General features: G+C 39.9%; 1 protein-coding gene across 10 annotated transcripts in view; it reads left to right on the top strand.

Moving 5' to 3' along the window:
* ctnnd2b (catenin (cadherin-associated protein), delta 2b) overlaps nt 1–24,482 on the top strand; it is a 141,206-nt gene that overhangs the window by 26,138 nt on the left and 90,586 nt on the right. For 8 of the 10 annotated variants that reach the window (XM_088310932.1, XM_088310923.1, XM_088310928.1 and 5 more), the window contains exons 2-3: nt 5,478–5,614; nt 20,792–20,904. In XM_088310932.1, coding sequence (XP_088167058.1) covers nt 5,483–5,614; nt 20,792–20,904 — 245 coding nt within the window. In that variant the 5' untranslated portion in view covers nt 5,478–5,482. Of the gene's footprint in view, nt 1–5,477; nt 5,615–17,781; nt 17,936–18,141; nt 18,262–20,791; nt 20,905–24,482 lie in introns of those variants that run through there. The other 2 variants (XM_088310930.1, XM_088310931.1) reach the window with 2 other exon arrangements.

The raw sequence follows: 24,482 nt of genomic DNA, 5'->3' as shown, positions 1-24,482 counted from the left end.
AAGAAGTCTATTGTAAAGTCACTCCATTTGAAAGTTAAACGTACGATCCACCCACACAGATGAATTTACATACTTGTAATGAGTATCAAATAGCCGCAAGCATTTGCTTGTAATAAGTGTGTTCTTCTTATTTCAGATGGCAGTCCATTATCGTCATAAAATCACACTGTTGCTCACTACACCATGACAACATGTCACTGATTTGGAATACAAAATCATTGTGGTATTTATAATGTAACTAAGGTTCTGACATCGACTAGAGCACTGCAGTATATTGGTGGCTCTGGTTGGTCATAAATAAATACTGAGCTACAGACAGCATTAATTACGTGATAAATATGAATGCTAAGTTGCTCTCAATTTGAAAGGCAAGTCTTGGGTACAGACAGTCGGAAAAGGGACAGATGACTGGTGAAGCCAAAACACTGCGGCAAGTTTTAATGAGGTGACGGGGGACTCTGAGAGAAACACAAAAGAACGCCATCTCCGAAGGAATGCACACATTCACACACGGAATTGTGTGATAATATAGAGATGTAGTCGTGCATAGGAATAACACGCGCTGCAGCAAGATAACGTGCCCACTTGGATTTTGGTCTGATTTGCTACTGGTCTGTGATGAATTCTGTCTTCGCCAAAACACCCCAGTCTCAGACCGCGCTGATGAGCTTAAACGGTCAAAAGATTAAGCTCGGAATTCCTCATGTCACTCATGTCAATCATAGCGTGGTACGATGCTTTTACAGCTGTTGTAGCAGTATGGGAGATTACCGCTTTGAAATTGAGTTCTAAATACCCCTACATTACCGTGTTGAAATATAGACAAAAAAATACATAAATATACTGGCTTATAGTTGAGTAAAATAAAGCCGTTGGGCATAATCCATATTCAAAGTCGTGTCTGGAGCTGCCCTGTTGGCCTCCATAACCCAGTTGTGGTGGCTGTTATTGGGGAAAGCTGCTTTGGTACTGGTCAGTTGTTGGAAGCGTTTGGATATGCTTGGCTGAGTTGACCTATATTTGGCTGCCTTCCATGTCTGGGTGGGTGGTTAATATCCTAGCTCTTGATTTGCACGCGATATCATGAAATTATTCATGCATATCTCCCATGATTAATAAATTTGTGTATTTATTGTAAAGCAAAAACGTGATTAGTGACAGGAACACTTTAGGCCACAAGATATGGTAATATTCGGCTCCTTCCTGCAAGCCAAAACTACATTGTTGAAAGGATTGACAGGTTAATACAGCAAAGGTCACACACTGTCTGAGATTTAGTAAAAAAAAAATCACTCAAGGCAAAAAGATACATTTTAATATAAATAAACAGAGTTAACAGTGCCTTTGAGTTGAAAACAGGGAGCTTGATGGATGGATCACGGATGAATGGATAGCTTGCTAACTTTTTGACATCAACTCACTACTGCCACCATCAGACTAATGAATGAACAGCAGAAGGGATTTGTATGTGTATTATGCTATATAAGAACAACAAATTACTTTTTTTGATACATAGGAGCGACAATTTATATACGCACTCTATGGACCACATTTTACGCTTCGCTCATTTGAGCTGAGCTGTACCGTATTAAAGATCATCTTACAGGTGCTGTATGTGTCATCCACATAGCCCTTGCTCAGACAAAGTGAAGCATACAACCATACATTTCTACTACTATGCACAGGAATGGGTCTTTCCCAGCTAACTTTGTGTGAAAGACGAACCACAGACCAACTGCGTGTGCCTGTGTCGCTTATAACCTAGCAATGTATTTGCAGATTGCGTGAAAGAAGATGGACTCGACAAAGCCATCCTCCACAAAATGCGCTAAACAGCAAAAATCAGGTCCACTGAATTCCAACAGAGCTGACACATTGAAGAGAGGTGGTGGCCACATGTCAGTAATTAACTAATCAGAAGAAAGGTATTTTCCATATCCAATTAAAGTGAACCATGAACAGAAAACCAATCATAGCAAAGGTTATTTATTATATTTATTTATTATCAATATAATCATCATATATCAATTTCACAGTTATTTCTGACCTTTGAACATAGTTTGAAAAAGGGCATCCTGTTCATTTTTAACTCACACTCAATCCTTCAAACCCAATAACAGGATATCAAAGATTATAACATAATTTAATAAATGATAGCACGGCACCATTAATGACTGCTAAGCATGCTAAAATAGTACTTCAATTTGCTGTGCAGTTAATAAAAGCCATTTGATGGTGCAAGTTGGACAATAGAATGGCCATGCATCAATGTTCTATTGCGTGTTTCCTCTATTGTCGAGTTGGAGACCGTCCCTGCTGATTTGGGGTAAATTCTGACACGGTCACTAGCCATTCGTAGGACTCATACATTGATTCACAATTGCATTCACACTTATGGCCAATTTAAGGCAGTGGTGCCTTTTACACACACCCAAATGTCAGTCAGTGTTGTAAGGCATTTTCATGGCGCATCTTGACTTTCTAATTACAAAATAGTCATAGGTAGCACACGGAGAAGAAAAAGAAGGAAAAGCTAGCAGAAGAGAAACAGAGAATGAAAATACAAAAGATGAGGTCATCGCGCGCGGAAAAGAGCAGCCAAGCATTTGTGAGGAACAAGGGAAAGTTGTAGAAGGGCTCAGGTGCACTGTAGCGTTGCAGAGTCAAACGTAACCTGCAGCCTTTGAGGCCATCCTGCTTCTGTCACCCTCCACTGGACGCTATTAAATAAAGCAGAAATGCACTGAAAAGTCGAGGAGACTGTGAAAATAGGTCAAGTGTAGAGAAGCAGGGAACGGAGATAGCAAGACAAACAAGAGAATGTATAGCGCTAGAAAGGCACAATGGCGGAGGAAGGGGACACTACAGACAGAATGTGGCATGGAAAGGAGGGCAAGACCGCAAGGTGAATGGTGATGAAATACGCAAATGTGAAGATAATAGACTGAAGACATATTAGCAATATGAAAACATTCAGTGACACGAGATTGTTGCTTTGCAGCTTGCAAGATGAGCTTTGCCCTCTTTCTGCCACCTCATTTCCTTCTTTCTTGCTTCCACTCGATTCCCATTCCGCTTTTGTGCCCAAGGCTCGGTTCTCATTTTTATTTTTTTGCAGCACTGCCCTAAGCTGTTGCTGTCTCATGCCAGCAGCCAGCCATGTGTCTGCATAAAAGTGTTGTGTTTGTGTGTGTATGTGTGCATGTGTCAAGTCCTCCTGACAAGTCTTTCATCAGCATGTAAAGCTGGCTGATGCAGCCGTTACGCCAGCTCCGTGCTGCATCAGGATTACAAGGTGCATATGATGCCTGTGTCCTCCCACTCATGGTCTAATACAGGATGGCACATGGTGTCCTGGTCTGTGTGTGTGTGTTGTTGCAACAGTGTCTCAGGCAATACATGGAGTTTCTTATTACCAGATTGAGTGTGAGGAAAGCAAACTCCTTTGTTAATAGATCAGGATTATCCCATGCCAGAGAGTGCATTGCTAATCATGCTTATTCCACTCAAGCATTCCAGATGAATAGCTCGTCATTAGGTTAATGTGTCCATGCATGCCTCATTTTAAAAGCATTTTCTCCCCGCAAAATTTTTTAGCAGTGTGTGTGTGTGTGTGTGCAATAATGTGACAATAAAGTCAACTTCAGAATCCATTGCACACCACACTGATGTGCTAGTTTGGAAAGGAGGTATGCTGTCATTGCCATTGGAACCTCAAATTACCCACTGTCATGTCCTATATTGATATTGATTCTATTATAGAGTTGGATAATATACGAGTGGTGTCAGGGCTCATGTGTGTCCAGTGGTGACATATATATATATATATATATATATATAAGATTAAGATAATTAAGATTAATTATTAATTAATTAAGATTAATTACAGTTTACTGAATTTTGCTTGATGTATAGAGCAAAGGGGATGTATGTGCGAATAAGGGACATAAGGATGACACAGGTAGGACATTTGTGGTCATTTGCTCAGCCCAACACCGTCATCAAAAGACAAATAGGCTGAATGAATGTGTTGTTTTGCTCCCATGATGTGGGTAAAGTGATCTGAGGCAGCGTAACACTCAACGAATCAAGCGCCCATGTGACATGTTACAATAATATAGACACGTGGAAACATTTCTGGTTTAGAAAGTGAAAATTTCTTTCTGTCGGGCTGATGGCATGCCTCATCAGTTTCGCTGTCCGGCAGCTTGCTTAACGTACGTACTGTGTCAGGAAATTGTGATAAATGCTGGTTTACGTTTTACATTTCCTTTGCAATGTTTTTTTGTTGTTGTTGTGGGGTTTTTGTTTGTTTGTTTGTTCATTCTTTTTACGCCAACGTTCACGCCTCTGAATTCTGAATTTCTTAAACATAACACAAAGTGGACCTGCCATTTTGTTGCGGCTTATAGCCTTTTGAACAATTCCGGCAAGTTTTAAGGCGTCAAGATAGGCATTCACCTGTGTACTGTCTCACAAAACAACTGTTTTGGTAGTCAACGTCATTTCCGATCTGGCTCCCGCAATCTGATTGGCTCCTGCCTTCAAAAGGAACTTCCACATCCATTAAGATGTGTCAGCTGTCACGTCCACATGGCAGCCATATTGGATGGGGCTCAGCCAGGCTTCTGCAGCATTTCTAAGTCTAAGCATGAGAACATCACCCCTTTACTAGCCACCCTCCACCTGCTGCCAGTTATTTTAAAGATTGAGTTTAAAATGTTAGTTTGTTTTTAAGGTCCCAACTATCTCACTGACCCGTTGGAACCCTATTTTTCTTCCATCAGCTTCTCCTGGCCATCCCTAAATCCAGATTGAATCTTAAGGGGGACCGGGCGTTTAAAGTGGCAGCTCAAAGCTGTGAGACAAGCGGCCTCTGAATGTTAGGCAAGCCCACAATCTGCAAGTGTTCAAATCACGCTTAAAGACACATTATTATTTCTTACCTTTTAAAACGTATCCGGATTGGTTTCTTAAGCAGCACCATGTAACGTTCTTATTTTTTTTTAATTGTTTCTTTTGTTCTTTAACTTGCACAGAACTAGGGTTTAACTGTCTCGTTTTGAATGTGCTATATAAACAAACTGGCAATGTATTGTATGGTATAATACATTGTACTCTCATGTTTTCTTTGTTTGAAAGAACAAAAAACAAAACCACAAACAGGGACCAGACAAAAGATTTTTGGACAACTTTCACAAAAGTGGAAGTTGCAACTTTACTATCCAGAGTGAGTCACTCCTCACGGATTCACAGACAGTTTAATACACAATCCATTTCGACCAGAAGAGAGTAAGGTAATTTGTGGGTTTGCAACCAAATTTGTAAATCAAATCCAACGACTTTCCAAACACATCAGTCATCTGTACCTTAATCATCAGTTTTCATCACTCTACTGTTGACAACAGTGTCAGCTCAAACCACAGCATGCTAGTTGAGAAATAATAGTAAGAGTTGCACGTTCACTTGTTTTCTAGGAGTGATGCCAGTGCCTGAAGTGTTGTCTGACACTGCCAGCGCTGCCACCATGTTGAGCCCTGTCCTCAATGCGTCCAACGGAGATGGATCAGAATCAGAAACCACCTCTGCCATCCTGGCCTCTGTCAAGGAACAGGTATGAAGTATGTGACTGTGCAATATAGAAAAAAGAAGGCTCCCATTGTGAAAAAAATTCACTGAAATTAACTAAAGACTATAAATGGCATTTTCCAAAAAATCACAGACTTTCTGCTAGATATATATATATATATATATATATATATATATAAAAATTTCAATATATATCTATATATATATATATATATATATATATATATATATCTGGCAGAAAGTCTGTGATTTTTTGGAAAATGCCATACTGTTGCTGAAATGAGGGTTTAGTTTTTTCTTTACATTTTGCATTTGGTAGCTTTATGTCACAATACACTAGTTAGTTAAGATTACTTAATGTGATGCAATTTAACTGTTTCCCACACTGTGTGTACAGTAATTACTGTATCAATCCAAGGTTGGTATTGAACCCTTAAGACAACCTACATAATTTTTATTTGTTCTCTTTCCAAGACATTTTTGACATTTATATGATTTTAACTTTATGGAAACACTTTGGGAAAAGTTATTTTTCGTTTAAGCACAACTGTGAAAGTAGCAACGTCGTCCTTGCCTTGCTCAATGTGTTAAGTATGGTAGACCTTGTTAGCAAAGCTAATTGGAGCTTGTTTTCACACATAACAATTTAAATGAATATTATAATTTTTCTGTTACTGAGTGAAATTTGGACATTTTGCGGGGGGCTCTACTAAACTAAACAACTGATGACCAATAATGCACCAAAATAATCCACCCACCAGATATTTCAGTCTGGGCCCAAATGCTGGACAGATGGGCTGTACCACTAATCACTAACATTGCCACCCAAAAATCATATTACGCTTGTTTTTAAAAGGACTTCAAATCAGCTTACGCTTATAATACCAATCATAATAGGGGAAATGGCGCAATAGTAGAGCTGTAACGGAAATTCAGGCACTGAAAATTGCCAAAAAGTGCATTTTTGTGTATCAAAAGACTTGTTGCTGAAATGTTTTGGTGATTCAAGATTGTGATGAACTAAGCAAAGGTGGTGCCTTCACATGGACAAATGGGCCCAAAGCCAAAATTCCCTCCGCCGCACCAGCTGGCCATTGCCCAGGGATGAGAAATCGGCCTGGCTGCCTAGGACTGTCTCTCCGGCAGCCATGAAAGCGTGCGCATCACTCGGAAAGAACTGGAGACTACATTCACACTGCAGGACATGATGCCCTATTGATATTTCTTTTATGTACTAGTTTGTATTACAGGAAAGGCACTTCTAATGTGAAAGGAATGCATAGTTCATGTGACTTGCATGGAGACAAAACAGGATGTCACATGGTGCAGTGTTTATGAGTGTAAATATTGTTCTGCGTGTATAGAGCTCATATGATTTCTCTATTTGCAAAGGACCTCATTCTATCGTCCTGTGTTTACATGTTAGAGCAGGGGTGGGCAAACTTTTTGATTGGCGGGCCACAATGGGTTCTAAAATTTGACAGAGGGGCCGGACCAGGAGCAGAGTGTTTTGGTAACCTCACCTTATCGGCGAAAAAAAATACATTTAATTTTAAATGAAAGTGAACAAAAACATCACAACAAAATATGTGTGTCTTTGACAAACCACAGTATTTAGAAAATAAAAGGTTTATTCATTTAATTTTGGTCAAGTTCGGCGGGCCGGAGTAAAACGCGTAACGGGCCACATGTGGCCCCAGGTCTGTAGTTTGGCCACGCCTGTGTTAAAGCCTTCCACCAGAAATCTTATGATAGATTTGATAGAGCAAGGCGGCAGGAGGGACAAATGTTTCCTGGGAATTGCCACTAAAGAGGGTGTCGCATCGTTGACTTGTGTCACAAATCAACAAACTCTGTGGTTGAATGATTACGTGGAGCCTCATATGTCTCCTATGCTTTATGATTCAAGTGGGAAAAATTATAATCAGTTGTTACTCTTCATAACCACGCTACATTTTTGGAGTTAATTTTTAGTATGTGTAACTTGTTAATGTTGAATTTTGCTTTTGTATCCTGTCCAAAAAAACCCCATCAAAATGTTTTGATCTGTATGCAACCGATTGTATTTGAGAAAATAACAACCTAATTACTAGAAACCTTGAAAAAGGTTGTTTTGAGCTTGAACTGGACATCCACCATATTTATCTTTTTTTTTTTTTTATAAACCAACGACAGCAGGTCAAGGCAAGATCAAGTACGTTTATAAGGAACTGCAAGCAAACCTCCATGTGTAGGTAATATAAATTTGCCTAGGGAGATCACAGATCTATGAAGTGGGCACTTGGAGACTACCTTTCACCCTGATCGCTTGTGCCCCTGTGAATCATAAACGGGCTCCACGGAGAAAAAGTGCACTAATATTAAACCAACAGTCGAGTGAGGAGTCACTCAGACTCTTTGTATGTATTGTTCAGAGCTGGGCAGTCCGTCCCGGGGGCGGAACGGTCCAGCCCTGACTCGCACAGATAGAGTAGGGAGTTGGCACCGTTGTGGGATGAAATGCAGCTAACTACAGTCCAATCGAAGTGGGTCGACTCATTCCCTTTAATATCAAGGCGGTTGGAGCACAGTGGTTGACACTGCAGACATTGCCAAGTGTGTTTATACAGGTAAACTGCATGAGATCCCCTTGCAGATGATGTACTCGGCGAGCCCCAAAACGATAAACTGGCACAAAAATAAAGGTGCACCCGTATTTTTGCCAAGCATAGGTCCCAAAATGACAATAAGATCCCAAATATCGTGCCAATTGCTTTTAAATTTTCACAGGCTGAAGTGGACAAGACAAGGGCTGAAGATATACATTTTGGTGACTATTGGTGATTGTTTTCAGACGGTACGTGAAAACAGAAGGTGACAAAGCAAGCCAGGAAATAATATTATGATGCTTGCCTCCCTCCTGCAATGACACTGTCAAGCTGATATGTGAAAAAAGCAGAACGCGCCCATAAACAATTGACGTCATTAAGATGTGGTGTCGTAGATGCGATGTGTAGCCATAAAAAAATGCATTTACAGCATGGACCTGAAATACCCGTTTGTGCTTTAGCACACGCTGCTTCAAACGTTGCTCAGTTTGCCAATTTTTTTTTTTTACTTCCTTCTGCTGTAAAACAGTGGATGTAATTCATCTATGGTTACAAGTAAATACTCTTTTGTGTTAGCATCCAAGATACACAGCACAATCTTCTTCAAAGTATTTTACATACCCGATCGAAAAAAACAACACAAATTACTTGTCAAAGTTTATACTTCCCCGAAAGTGAAAAACTTTCCCCCTTCAAATAACGTGAGAATGAAGTTGCTTCACCTTTACTCCATTAACAACTAGGCAATGGCGATCACTCTTCCAAGAAGATGCTTTTACACTCACTTCGTTTCGCTGCATAGACTGCTGAGCACATACATTAGTTACAGCTTGTTATTTTTTTTTTTGTTTAGTTTTTTTTCCAGGGAATTTACTGGAGTGCCCTCCATTCTGAACTTTTATGCCATGTTTTGGCAGCTTGGACATCCCTCTCCTGTAAGCTCTGCAAACCTTAACAGAATGTCTTTCACAGTCGAGCAGGCGATCTGACCTGCTGAAATCTTTTCAAGGCGCACATGCCCTCTAATTTAAATGCGGATCGGCAATCTCATGCATCCACTTACTGTATGTTGAGATGTCTGCTACTTTTTCCCTTCATTTCATTCACACATACATGACTGATTAGTAATTCAAGACAATCTCTTGCTTTTGTCAGGCTATCATTCATCATTTTTACTCCAAACCCATCTGTAATGAAGGCAGCGCTGTGTGTAGTGTGCCAGCCTTAAAAGAGATTCTTCACAATGAGAGATGCGCCATTTTAATCTGTGCTCTCTTTGATGGCAGATTGAGTGAAAACTCCACTGGGTATTGACAGACTGTTTGCTTGCTGATTGCAAACCATTATTTTAAGCCTTAGATGTTGCTACGATTAAAAAAATAAATAAATAAAAAATTGCAACTGTTTCACATTTGAAGTGCACAAGGCTGTGACAATGTTCCCATCGACAATATCCTAATGTGCCAATTTATTTGGAAAGCTGGGTGGCATATTTCATTACTATTTTCACATTTTATGAACTAGACATGTTTCCTTGAGGACCAAGTGTGAAATTGCAGTTACTTACCGTGTCTCTGGGTTAAGTTGCTTGCTTGCTGTTTGCATTTAGAGCTTGACTTTTTTTCTCACCAGCCACTATGGCTCCTGGTATCCCCGATTTACAATTAATTTTTCTTTTTATGGGGGTCTAGGGGATACAATTGACTAGTCACTAGTGTTGTGATTAGTCAACTAATCGGATCATATGTAAATTGTAGCTTATCTCACCAACAAACAGCTGCGCTTTCAGCTAAGCAATGTTTAAGGTCAGAATCAGAAATCAGAAATCCCTTTATTGTCATTGTACTATTAACTATTTTAGCTGTAAATGTGTAGTGCACGATGTCGAGCCGATACAGAAAAAAAAAATTGACACACGCACATACACACGGCATAAAAACCGCCATGTGTGAATTTTTGTCCTGGGTCAAGTTTGCTTACTGTGTTTGGGAATTTGGCAAATGACGTTGTGCCTTGCAGGGTGCTTCAGCGCACCACTGGCATTTTCTTTTACGTGAAAATTTGGTGACAGAAAATAGACTAGACTTTAGAACAGGTGAAACCAGGTCTAAGAGAGTTTAATAGAAAATAGAACATGTGTTTTGAGAAATCATTTGGATAGCCATTTTTGGGCAAGCATTTTTTTTTTTTTTTTTTTGACGACCTGGTAGTTTATTACAGGTTTGTAGTTACCAGTCCTCTACTTCTTCCGAGTGGGCAATCCAATTATGAAACTCTAATTAAAATCTTTTTATGAAATGATCTACTCATGAGGATACAATTGTTCGAAATCTTCAATTAAAGAATGAAAAATCCACAATTATCCCTGAAATAATTGGAAACCATCCATCCATTCATCCTCTGTACCATTTCTCCTCACTCGGGTCGCGGGGGGTGCTGGAGCCTATCCCAGCTATCTTCGGGCAGTAAGCGGGGGACACCTTGAACTGATTGCCAGCCAATTGCAGGGCACACATTAACGAACGACCATCCTTGCTCACAGTCATACCTAGGGGCAATTTAGAGTGTTCAATCAACCTGCCATGCATGTTTTTGGAATGTGGGAGGAAACCGGAGTACCCGGAGGAAACCCACACAGGCACTGGGAGAACTTGCAAACTCTACACAGGATGGCCGGATTGAACCTACGACCGATGCTGTCTCTCACTGTGAGGCCATCGTGCTAACCAGTCGGGCCACCGTGCCGCCCAATTTGAAACCAACAAAAGTACAAATAAATGGGTCTTATAATTGAAATTTCATACATTGTAGAAAACATTTCATTGAACAAATTCTCATCATTATCATCTTAAAAATATATTACAAGCACCCCACCCCGACAGTGTGGCACAACTATTGGAGGCGGCGGTGGGGCATAATTGTGACACACGGATGCGCAGTCATGGGTGCCAGGCGGTTTCCAAATTGTAATGTCACATGCGCGGTCAACTACATTCTCCGCATCTTGCATCTATCTGTATAAATGCACTTTTGGCCAGGACTTGGCTACCTTCCATTCCTCAACAACAAGGAGCCAAAACAAATACATTATTGACCTTGACATGAATTTATTAATACATTACATGTGTTTTTATCATTATGTCTGTTTTGCGCGATAGAATCGAGTAACACTGAGGGGTACATTTGTGAAAATTTAATCACCGTGGAATTTTCTCAATATGACACCGCTCTCTTGTTGGATCCTATAACAATGTGCAGATGCACCTAATAAAGCATCTATGAGTCATTATTATTTGATAAAGATTACGAATACCTTGTTTGGGTCGTCACATTCGTGTTGCTAAATGTAATGTCTCCAAATGGTTTTTCAGATAAAAACAAAAAACAAACTACCCAAACCTACATGCTTAGATGGTTTTCATTGGGTGGCTAGCAATGTAACAACGCAGCTTTGTCACAAAGTGATGAATTTATTGCATTATCCTCACACTCAGAGTTGAATCCAGCACTCCGCACTTGAGTTAAACAGTCAAGTGAGTTGCAGTATGTTGAGCAGACACTTGACACTGCAAAGTAATAGATATCTTCGTTTATATTTGATAAGTCTTCATCTAATGGAAGATGATGATTATTTCATTTCAGGCAATGAAGAAAGAGAATGAGTCAGTGATAAAGCCTCAAACCAGGATTCAAATACGATCACGTTGCTTCCTCAGGATCATAACTATTTCATGAAACTGTGTCTCAAGATCACTGACGTTTAAATGATGGATGATTTGGGATTTTTAATTTTGTAATCAAGCACATCACACTTTGTTGTGCTCATTATCTCACGGCACACAGTATGACGGTAAATGAGGAATCAGACAATGTGTGGGATTTTGAACATAGCAATGCGTAACGTTTTAGGGAAATAGCAAATTCCATGATCAAAAAGCATAAACCTCATACGATATCGCTGCTGTTTAGATAATGATTACTGTTGAAGATCAATTTTGGCCTTAACATTGTCCTTAAAACTGGTAGCATTGTCGCACAAGGGGGCGGGGGTGGGGGTGGGGGTGGGGAGTGATAAAGGGAAGGAATTAAAACATTGGTCTTCAAACAGTCCTCTGAAAACAAGACAAATCTGTCTGGTTGGGATGAACATTTAAGTAGCTCTGGGATCAACAGAACACTAAATCTCCCTGAATCTGTCCTCCCCCTTGCTGTTCTGAAGTTTTCCTCTTTTTTAATTCAATGTCGCTCCAATATCACTCCCTGCGCGCTATCACGCTCCACCTTCTCCCGTTGGCTTGTTTCCCTTCGCCTAAGGGACAACTTTGTCATTAACTCGGTGTCGCAAATAATTTTGAGCCCAAAACATGGCTCGGACAGCATCTATCATACCTATACACCAAGTGGGACATTTTTGTCATTGAACTGGCATCTATCCTCACAATACAGCCTTACTGTTGAACCACCCCATTTCTTTTATTTGATTTTAATTGTTTAAATGAAGGCTGAGCTCTTTCTGTGAACTTGTGGCTGTAACTCTTGATCTGTCTTCCTTCAATAATAAGATCAGTCTGCAGCACCATATTAAGTGACGGAGTCAGTTGACAAGCTCTTGATTGTAGAACCTGTTCATTAGCGCCTTCTAATTGTGTCCCCACAACACTTACTTACTGTTCAATTGCTTACCACGAAGCAATCATGATCACATATGGTCTCCAAAGCACTTAACATCTTACTTTTTAGTGGCACGAAGAGCAGAGTGTCACATGGCCGAAGTAACAATGCCGTCAGTACAAACTGTGACCGGCAGACAGTAAAAAAAAAAGAATGTGCCAGGGAAAGTCTATCCAGAATGCTGCACTGGAGCTCAGCATCAAATCAAGGTAGAATCAGATTCTTTGGATACTTCAGAGAATGATAAAGCTTTACCTGTTGCTACAAAAGATTAGGTTATGAGGTTACGTTCACACTGCAAGGCATAATGCCCAATTCAGATTATTATTATTATTTGATTTTATTTTTTTTAAATCCGATCGTTTTGTGTACTCGTTCACATTACAAAACCATGTGTGATTTGATGTGATGTGACACACATGCGCACGAAGCTTGATGTGCACCAAAAAAACATCGTTTATGGAAATAAATATGGTCCCATGTGTTGGGCCTCATTTTATCATCTCATATCGGCAGAGTAGTGAGGTGGGAGGAGGAGGAAATATTTGGGGTATATGAGGTAATGCTCCTGTATCTCTTCTTCAATGGAGACGTCAACTAAAGATGACGTCACGTCATAGCTACGCATCATAAATTAACCGTCTTCGTGACTGACATGCCTATCACCACACTTTATGCTTCATGTTTCAAATGGGATTAAATTAGCGTCAAATGCTAAAATAACTGTTACTCAAAACAACTTTAGAGATGATGTAAGTAATCTTCCAAACACTCTGGCCCACCCTTGTGGAGTGCATACTGGACTTTTGATGATGTATAAGTCGAATGTGTGCAGGTGAGCATTCATTGCAAACACATCACATACATATCCAATTTATATCCTCATATGAAATGCCCAGGTCAGATTTGAAAAAATAGAAAAAAATTCTACTTCACTTCATGAAAAAAATCCAAGAGATCATTTTTGATAATAAAATACAATGCACTCAAACATATTTCTATTATAAAAATAATGGATGGATGAATGTAGTTTGTCCACAGATTCAAACAGCCACATGTGATGGGTGGATACCAATTTGAATAAATATAAGACTACGGGCTGGCCGTGCTTTGCATGTGCCTTGTGTATTTGCTGGCCAGTCATGACTGGTTGATTCGGTGTGGGTGATGAGGTGGGTAGCACACGGCACGTAAACAACTACAAAAAGAAGTCTACATTTTAGTCTGACTCAGTAGGAGGTGCGGCAATCTTCTCAGGCGCAACTAACCCCTGTTGGGAAGGCAATGGGTTCTAATTACCAGGCTTACTGCATCATGGTAAGTGATGTTTTAGCATGGTTGAATTTTTCTTGAAAATCAGATGTGTTAGCATTGCATTCCTCTTCACTACTTTGGCACACACCAAAGGGCCTCTTGGTGTTTTCTTTCCGGGCAAAGTCAACATTTTGAACTAGCTGTTTATATCATGGAAATTTTGAATTATGCAGATATTCTTCTAGATTACCGCCCATAGCACACACATCTAGCTACACAGTTTGGTTTGTGGACTTTGGTGCAAAATCCAAATCTTTTCAGGGTGTGTCAATATGAGCTCTAAATCAAACAATGTGTGATGGTTAAGAATTGGAAAATGTGGTGACCGAGGAGTAATTGGATTTGGAGTTATCTTAAAAAGTATCTAAGAATGAACAACAGAGTTTGCACATTCAAATATGTGGATAATGTTTTGTTAGTTTCTTTTATATAACACTTGACATTTACGTCTCAAATAGTAAATATTAGAAACCAGCCTCTTTATAGTTTCCACTTAATGTTTGAAAATGGTAGTCTGTAAAAAGAAAGGACGTGTGCTGGGATTTTTCACTTACGGTGTGTGCGTCACTATAAAAACAACACTGTTGCACTATAGTGTTGTTATGTTTCTCTTTCTGCACATAGCAAGTAATTGTGGTCATACAAGAACTGTTTATTTGATAATGATAATAACTGACCAGGCAGATCGGTGTGAATTAAGCAACAGCATTGTATCCTGCAGTGGTGCAGAACATGATAGAAATGCAAAGAGAAAAATGTTCTTTACACCGCCATTGACATCTAAAATGAACAGAAGTGTGCTCCAATTAGGGGATGCATTTTCCTTTCAGAATAAAATATACCTGCTTTACGATTGCATGCAATGAAAAATAATTGGAGCGATCGTTACTTGAAAAACGTAAAAAGTTTAAGAAATTTTAAGTCAATTTTACAATGAGAGTTTTGGAGTAACTTTTTATTTGCATATTATTAGCTTATTAAAACAAAAGTCACTCAAGGGTTGAGGGAACAAACCCACAACAATCAGGGTGGGAGACGTCCACGCTACCACCTGAGCCATGCTGCTCAGACAGTGAGTTTGAAAATCGTGTCTGGCGGAATACTCGTACCTCCAAAGCAAAAGCATGATTTTTTGTTTTTGTTTTTGTCATTTAATGTGGCAAGACAGAGGGCACTGCAGTAGAATGGCACTTGGGGCAGCAGTCTAATACTCAACATGAGAATAAAAAAAAAAAAAGCTTCCGCCACTTAATGTCAGAACACTGCAATCACTCATCACCAAAATGTTTGTGGTCATCTCTACTTATGCCCACATCAACCTGTACAAATCTCCCCAATATTTAATATGTCATAGACGGAGCATTTTCCTCATTGTGCTACATAAACTTTGTCGTGAACACCTATATGGAGAGCAAAACATCATCATCATAAAAGCCGTAATACCGGGCGAGCAGTTAGATATATTTTCAGAGGGTGGGGTAAGCATAAGTAGAGAAGTCAACATAAATTTTGGTGACTATTGATCGCAGTTTAGTTTCCTACATTATGCATTTAGACAGTCAAGATGCATCAGACTACGCAAGGGAGGAGGGATATAAGGGAGACTTTATTGCAGGGGGAGGGAGCAACCGGTTCCTGGAGAGCCATATCACACCTAGCTCTCTCCCTACTCCAAAAACACCTGATTCAAACGATCAGCACTTTAACAAGCTCTGTTGAAGCCTGAAACGATCCTGATTATTTGAATCAGGAGTGTTTGCAGAAAGGAGTGAGCTAAAACAGGTGGGATATGGCTCTCTGGGAGCCGGCGTCCCCTACCTCTGAATTATTGTCTGCAACTTAAGAGCCATTTGAACCCATTTCATAAAAGAAACCACAGGAGCCATAAACCCTTTGGACATCTAAAATGAAGATTGATTTTCTATTCCAAGTTTTCTTTTAAGTCCTGCTACAGACACCTGTTGAACCAGGTGGCCCATTCGAAGCGATTTGTCGGAGCATCCGCCATTTTGGATGTGTCCATCGTAGTCGCCATGAAAACACTAAATAAATAAAAAATAGAATGATAATACAATCAAAATCAATAGTTTGGTTTTAGTCCAATGAGATCTTGCTTGATGATTTATCGCCAAAGCACAAGTGAACGATGCATCTTCACCTATAGCTTCACTTTGCTGCACACACAATACAGCTGCCGCGTCAAAATAGTCAATAAGGCGTCTTTATATATGTATTGCAAAAGCTGTCAATGTTGTCAACTTGCCAGTGGATGTCATAAAGTGTGCGATTCAAAACTTGACTTGGTGTTACGAGAATATATCTAAATACATGCATGGCGCAAAGTGCTGTCTGTTGGGCAGGAGTGTCCCAACCCGGTCATCGGGGGCTGCTGTCCTTTTTTGCCCGTTTTTTTTTTTTTCTCCTTACTCCAGACATGGACAAACAACAACCCAAGACAAAACCATTCAATCATTTCATCTTGCCCCTGCAATGCTCATGTTTTCCCATTAGATGACACTGACCATCGGTTGCCCTATGGATGAGTGCAGTGGGATGAGGAGTACAAGGGGCCACTGGGACCAAACATCATCAATTCTCTTTTCTTTTCATTGAAATTTAAGAAATTCAGCGCTACCCAGGTCTTGATTTTCTCAGGACGAGACAAAAGCCGACAGTTTTGAGATAACTGAGGAGCTTTTTTTTTTTTTTTATGTGCCCACCCTAAAGGCTGTGTTCTGGCAACAGGTCAAGATTGACCTAATGTGCCATTATAACCTTTCTGTCACAAGACAAAGATTGCTGTGTTAAATGTAGCAAACATCCTTCACCCATCCAGACGCAAAGTAATTATAAAACTCTTGGCTCCTGACAGAATCAAAGTCCTCCCAACTGTAGAATCAAAATCAGAATTCCCTTTAATGTCATTATACTCAGTGTAGGCACCATTCTTTTCAATCAAGTACGGTACGATGTTGTGATTGCTCACTTCGGGAAACAAACTGGCTTCATTTCACCCGTCGACTTTGAACGACTGGTTCCAATGCATCAATGAAAAGGACAGGTGTCCTAATTGGGACCTTTTTCACCAAACTAGACATATGTAGACCGATGACAGATAACGATAACAATAGACAAGGCTTTGCTTCATGTGTAGCATTGGTGTGCTGGCCCTCGAATATGGCGCCGGAATCTAAACGTTGTGTAAAATGACATCAGCGAGAAGAGTCTCTACATCTTTTTCAGTTTTCACCTTTCCTCACCTTCACCCTCAAGCCCCTCCTCACATTTCAGTGGGGGAGGGTGTATATGTGAAATAAGTGAAAGAGAGAGAGAGAGAGAGAGACTGGTTAGCAGTGGTCTTTTTTTGCTGGGTGGGCCAGTAGGAGGGCTCATTGTGATGCAACGTTGCATGAATAATGCCACTGGGCTTCTAAATGCTCTGTTGCCATGGGGACCTTTGTGCCTCGCTGAACACTGCATATGTGTGTGTGCATGCGAGCGAGGGTGTGTGCATGTGGGGGTGTGTTTGAGTGTGTGTGCGCGCATGTCCATGGCCCCCATGGAGGGAGTGAGAAAGAGACATGGAGAAAGCCAAGAGAAGGCTCAAGTGACACTTGTAGTCTCTCTCCCCTTCTGTCTGTCTCTCTTTTTGCTGAGTCTCAACCCAAGAAAGATGAGCTTTTGGAGGGAGTAGACGAAATGTTTTAGGCCAGAAGGTAGCAAAGAGAAAAGTGAGACTGAAGTCTGCTCTTTGAAGTATGGTCCATGTGAAGGTATGTGGCCTCTTCTGCCTCATGGCTTTGCTTTCTAACTTGACTTAATTTTTTTTCCCCTTGAAATTTTCATGGTGTTCCTCAGCCTCCAGTAACAGGTGTCTGCACGTCAGGCCTTCATTTGGAGGCAAGCAGAAATTGGAGAGGCAGGGGGGGAAAGGAGGGAGCAGTGCCTTTTGTTTGGGCTTTTCAAAAAGCCTTCCAACAGAATTCTCGCAGTTAGTCATCTCATCTTAACCTTTCGGTATCCGGGTGCTCTTGACGCAACAAACAAGCAGAACACCTTACATCTTTTCCTTCATCAGCCGTGATGTTGTTTCAGTAAAGTAGGTGCACTTTTTTTCTTTTTTAATGTTCTTAGCATCAGCTAATGTGGATGGTTATATTGGTGTCATATCACAGAGGAGGAAGCAAGCTGGTTTTTTTTGATGCAGTAGTTTGTAAGATGTAAACAGGATGCAAACCACGGATTGTGCGCTTTAATTGCATGTGATGGAATGTCTTATAACTAGCACCTTAGGAGTGTGTGGCAGGTTGAGTGTGCACCTGCTTAAATGCTACTGCTTTAAAAAGCCTTTTAGACAAAAAAAAAAAACATTTATGCAATAATTACTGTGATAGCCACTGTGCTGCATGACCTGATTTTCTAAACATTTTCGAGGCTATTTGTGTTTTTCAGTATTGTATAAACAAATTCATATGTCATCATGTTAAAACTATTAAGAGGGGAGAGGGTACATGTGGCCTTTCATGGTCAACAGTGTTTGTGCAATTGAGCTACTCCAGCAGCATGTGTAAGCCCATCCGTGTGCGTGTGGTGCAGCATGTTAACATCAAGTCTGCCGTGTGCTCATAGCATTTTCCGCTACAACTGCACGTAGCGGACATGGTGTTTGCACTACCACGTCATTTTATTGTCCTGCAGTGTCCCTCAAGGGTAACTTCATACAACATTAGCATTGTTATTAGACCCCCTTCTTCTGTTTGTGCTACATGGAAACTGTGTTGATACACGAATGCTAATACCGCTTAAATCAGTATATGCACACGTGTGTGCAGTTGCTGCTAAAAATAGGAAGATGCACAATTACAGAGGAAGTGGGCCGTGAATGCGTTACATTATTGATTCCAGCAATAATTTATTATCATCATATTGTATCAATGTGGAAACGAGACTAGAGCTGCCTCGGGTACATAAGCTGCAATAGATTAATGAGAGTCATCATCATCCCTTTCAACAATATTCGCTGATGAAGTAGCAAATCTATATGAGATTGTTGTGTGTTGTGTTGTTATTTTAGCCACATGACATATGCATCCATATCATAATATGAGGACAGATAATTTTATTATTAGTTCTATAGAAATAATTATTGGACAGGGTTTTACATATATATCCATACATAAAAAAATAAAATAAATGAAAAACATTTGTATTCATATATTATGCGTTGCATGGCATAGCATTGTTTTGAAAACACTTCTAATATGTGCTCTTCACTGATGGAGATGTTAATTGTCAAAGCGTAAATTATTGTAATAATATTAATATTAACTGGATCAGTCCGACCAAAATGCAAGGTGCTCAAACATTTATGGTGTTGGTTGGGATATGGGATGAGAGAATTATTGGACTTTTTGTTGATGGAAAACATAATGCTGTGAAATATATTAAGTAAGAGACTTTTCCATCCCAGTTGAAAAACAATGGTTACTTCGTTTACGGATGCTCCGACTGGTCTGTGTGAACCTGTAGACCGGCCTCCCATATATGACCCCACTTGATATTTAGCTTCAGGGGCATTTTAAGGGCGTTGGGTATAAAGAAAAAAAATAGAAAATCTCCAGCAGTGCTAATAGGCCATCTTCATGCATTGAAATATATCATATTGTGTACTACATTTTATTTATATAAATATTAGAAAAATCAAAAGTCTGTTCATAAAAATCCATCAATTTTCTGAACTGCTTATCTTCAATAGATCCTGATTTACAAAAAAAACAAAACAACTATAATTAAATGAAAAATACATATTCCAGTCTATTAAAGTATTATAAACTTGGTAACTGTTTGAAAGACATGAGATTTTATGCGTGTATTTACTAATGTGTGCCTGTAAAATGTAAGTAAATGAATATGTAAAGGCGACATCCTGTCTTTATTTTAAAACGATTCATGGTAAAAATTTATTATGTAAGAATCGTGACATGACTTGTGGAATCCCACCAGTAGCTTGTCACCAACCAGTTTGGTTAATCTTAAACCACACTGCAGGCATTGCATGCTATTTCGGGGAATTTGACAACCAGTCAGTGTTTTGCATAATTTGTGGAAATTGCTTATGTTAAATTAGCCATAATGATTACTGCATCTGACATTAACATTATAATTGGCTGTTGGCTGGCTTTGTGTTGCAGCCTTGTTCACATCATTCTCCACCCGCAGAATTGTGGCTTTAGCAAAAGGCAAATTCACATTTGAAAAAAAACTGTCAATATAATAAATTGAGCAGACATTCCCGTGAAAATGAAAGTTTGCCACCTACACAGTTTGTCCATACTCACCTAGAAATTTTTAAAACACACACACACACCCACACACTGACACACATACAGAGTGCTTTATTGGTTCGCCATCTCTAAAAGAACAAATAAAATACATAGGAAGTTGAATTATTTTTTAATTTAAAAGTTTTTCTTCATGTTTTGGCTATACAGCACTGTGAAGACCAAAACTCACCAAATTTTGCAAGTGTTTTTCCTCCAGATGGCCGGATCTATTTTACAATAATCATAAATGTGTGCTGGATGATGGATCTAAAATAAAAATTTCCCCATCTCTCTCTTTCACGACAGGAGTTGCAGTTTGAACGTCTCACCAGGGAGCTGGAAGCCGAACGCCAGATTGTTGCTAGTCAGCTGGAGAGATGCAAGCTTGGCTCTGAGGCTGGAAGCATGACAAGCATCAGGTGTGTGCGCGGGATGTGTGCGTGTGTGTGTGTATGCGTGCGCTTGTACATGTATCAAATCCATCAGTCTCTCTTCTATGAACACGCATGGGCATCAGCTGTGCGCTTGCAGGTGACTGGATTTCCAGCAGGTTATATTAAAGCATCCCTGTTTGATTCATGTCCAGAATTGATCTAGAGAGAAAAAAAACACACCTGGTCCACAATGCACATCACAAACTCTGATATGAATATTGAGCTGTAATATATAGTAATATGATGTCTGTGGATTACTCTGTCTCGGCAAACACAAGAATTTAAAGATTCTGAGTTATAGTCAGAATAAGGTTTTGTATGTCACCGACAGTATAGTGGGTAACTTGCGTGACTTTTGTGGAGCGAGTTAGGTTCATTTCACACTTAGACACGGTGTGAATGTGAGTGTGAAAGGTTGCCTGCATCTACATGTGCGCTGTGAAAAAGATGGCTCCCGATCATCGTGATTGTGAACAGGAAAAGTGGTGTTGGATGGAAGTGTTTCTATGACAACATGTGTGTTTATCATTTTAATGTAATTCCCTAAGAAACACAAGTTGAGTTGAGTGGAGTTGAGTTAAATATGCAAATGACGCAAAATGAAGAATGCACTACTTGGCTCTGTCCAGCAGAGGCGCTGTTGATTGTTGTACAGCAACATTATCTCTTCTTAGTTGAACAACATTCAACACAATATCAGACACACTGGAAGTGTAAATACTGTAGTATTCCCAATTTATCAGATGAAGTGAAGTTAGCAGATGGGCATTTTGTCCCAGGGAAGGACCAGTCTGGAAGTGGGTTTTCGTCCGTCCCTTTAATCGTCCCAAATCCTGTCAGGCACCGCGTCTATAGAATTCAAATATTTCCACTTGGATCAGAATGAAATTGTGTCATGCTGTTGCATGTACTGGCCTTTTAACTGAGCGTTCAAGTGAGAGCGCACAAGAATGTGTGAGAGCACGCACTCGCGAGCAAGAGAGCAAGAGACGTAGAATGGGCAAAGACACGAAAGCGATACGTGTAGCTGTGTGAAGAAGCAATTGAGAGCAATTGACGTGGACAGCTGCGGCTATTCGTCTGAAACGACTAATGTATTTACAAAATAATTTTATGGATACATTCAGCTATTGTGGGTTTTAAGCAGGTGTGTTTTATAGTCCAGAAATTACGTAAAGTGGACTTGAATAGGAATTTGCCAGTTAATGAGCTTTAAATTATTCTTTTGTATATGAAACATCTACCATTAGCCTCGCATCATGCACTTTTGCTTTTTGTGGCGGATGGTGGGCTTGTAAAATGCAAGGACAGATTATTTTATGAACAAGGACGGAGGGTTGATGCCAGAAGGGTGCCTAGGTCATGGATGGAGGACAGAAGCCGGATTGGCAAAATAGGGTAAAGTGCCTATCTCTGGAAGTTAGTACGTCCGTCTGCCTGCATGATTTCAACTGTGTTTATATTTGCTGGACACCAATAGTCTGTGATAATGTCCATGGCTCGGTTATTGCTGTTGGTGTGAAAACTTTATGCAACTCTCTTTTTAGAAAATATTTGAAGTGGATAAAGTAAAGTGTGCGTTTACGTTTTTTGTTGGGTGACAAAACTGACGGCCCAAATCAAAACAACCCTCAGAACACAAATGGTCTAATGCGATTGCTGTTCTCAAAATGTGACCATTTGGCGAGGAGATGAGTGTGAACATTAGCAATGATGCGAATCGTGCACAAGAATATAGTCCATGAAGTCCATTACTGAGCAATGTAGAACAATATAGCAGTTTTTGCTTCAGTATTCATCTTGCATGCAAAATACCGGTAAGCTAATCAGCCTCATTGCCGCTTTCATTGGGGTCCATTGTGTTCATTCAAGACTTTCTTGTTTTGATGAAGGGAGGAAAACTGTGCCTGATGAATTTGCCATTTTATCATGTGCTTTGGACCTGGACCTTATCTTCACTTTGATTCCACAGTGGATATTCCACACATTCCATCTCTTTCTGACACAATAATGGTAGCGTACTTAGCCGTAACTCGCAACTCAATGTAACATGGTTGCAAATCCTTTGGCTCTCTCAATCACAGACATGCATCATGATACACAATCAGTTTTTCTCACTTTGATTCAGTTAAGTGAGAAGGAATTTCCTCTGTCTCAACATTGTAATTCTCATGTCAGCTTGAGAAGCAAACCACCAAAGATCGTGAAGATGCTCTTTGCTGGGACCGATCACATGACTGAGTTTGGCTGCTCCACACATTTAGCTCCTCAATATGTTCATAGAGACTTCTGTTTGAAAAACAGAAGCAGCAATGTACAGACCGTGAAAGACCCGGAACAACATTCTTTACAACCAGCAGCAGAAATAGTCATTGGTTGCTAAAGTATTGCATTTTTTTGTTTTCTTTCTCTAGGATGCACTTTCTTGCCTCTTAGGGTTAAAAAATGCTGGAGCTGTAACAAGCTCATCTAGAATTTTGAATTATTCTCCTCTCATGTTTGACACTGCTGATTATTAATTTCCATCTACTTTATTTAAATATATGTTTATTCCTCGGAATGCAGTTTGTTGTGGTGTTTCCCAACCTTTAATGAGCCTAGGCAACTATTTCACATTAGGAAAATATCACGGCACAATTTTCCAAAACCATCAAACACCAAACTGTTCGGCTATTGGAGTTTAGATGTGCTTTATGTTTGCAAATTTTTCGGAATTTAGTCACTAAGCAAATGCGAATTACTATAGAATAAACCAGTAATTAACTAAATGCTCTGAAATAATGTTTGTTTTTATATTCAAGGAGAAAAAAGTTAAAATAAAGACTCAACTGTGATCCAAATTTCTTCCAATAGTCTCTTCAGTTCTCTAGAGTTCAGGAAATTGTGAGGGTTTTTTGCATGGATGAGGACCCAAATAGAGGGGTAACTCAAAGGGTAATTGAAAAAAAAAATTAAAAAGCAAACTCAGAACTTGAACTGATCAAAAATAGTAGAGTTTAAAACAACCAGGATCAACGAAACAAATAACAGAAAAGGAGGACTTGAACTTGACTGCAGACATGGACAACTGACATGGACAATGAACCAACAAGAACTGAAAGGAAACTGAACTATATACAGACATATTGCCGAGACAACAAGGAACACCTGGACAAGACATGCAAGGGTTGGAGGGAGTTGATTGGTCAACACAAGGGCTTGGGTTAAAAAAAATAAAATAAAAAAATGTGGACATAATATGCATGATGAGACAGAAGACAAGGACAAACATGAAACTCAAGTCAAAAACCTAAATCAACAGAACCGATCATGGTGGCAGAAATAGCCAAGTAAGATACCTGGGCTACTTTTTTATCCTCGCGAGGAGCCGCAGCCAAGATGAATGCAGTCAAGAAAGAGTGTGCCACAAGAAATGTAGCCCTTCACAATATATAGGGTCCCTCACACTCGACATAGGTCATGTCAGTTGAAATCTTTCTTCCTCTCTCCCTCCGTCTCACGGGTCCAAGGCCAGGTCCCACCATTGAGCCCCATCTGGTCCCACGGCTTATCCCAAGGCTTGG

The sequence above is a fragment of the Idiotropiscis lumnitzeri genome, chromosome 12 (assembly GCF_059441095.1).
Source record: "Idiotropiscis lumnitzeri isolate Australia: NSW breed Sydney's pygmy pipehorse chromosome 12, RoL_Ilum_1.0, whole genome shotgun sequence".
Classification (NCBI taxonomy): domain Eukaryota; kingdom Metazoa; phylum Chordata; class Actinopteri; order Syngnathiformes; family Syngnathidae; genus Idiotropiscis; species Idiotropiscis lumnitzeri.
The sequence above is the reverse complement of the archived record's forward strand: the minus strand, read 5'-3'. Positions and strand labels throughout refer to the sequence as shown.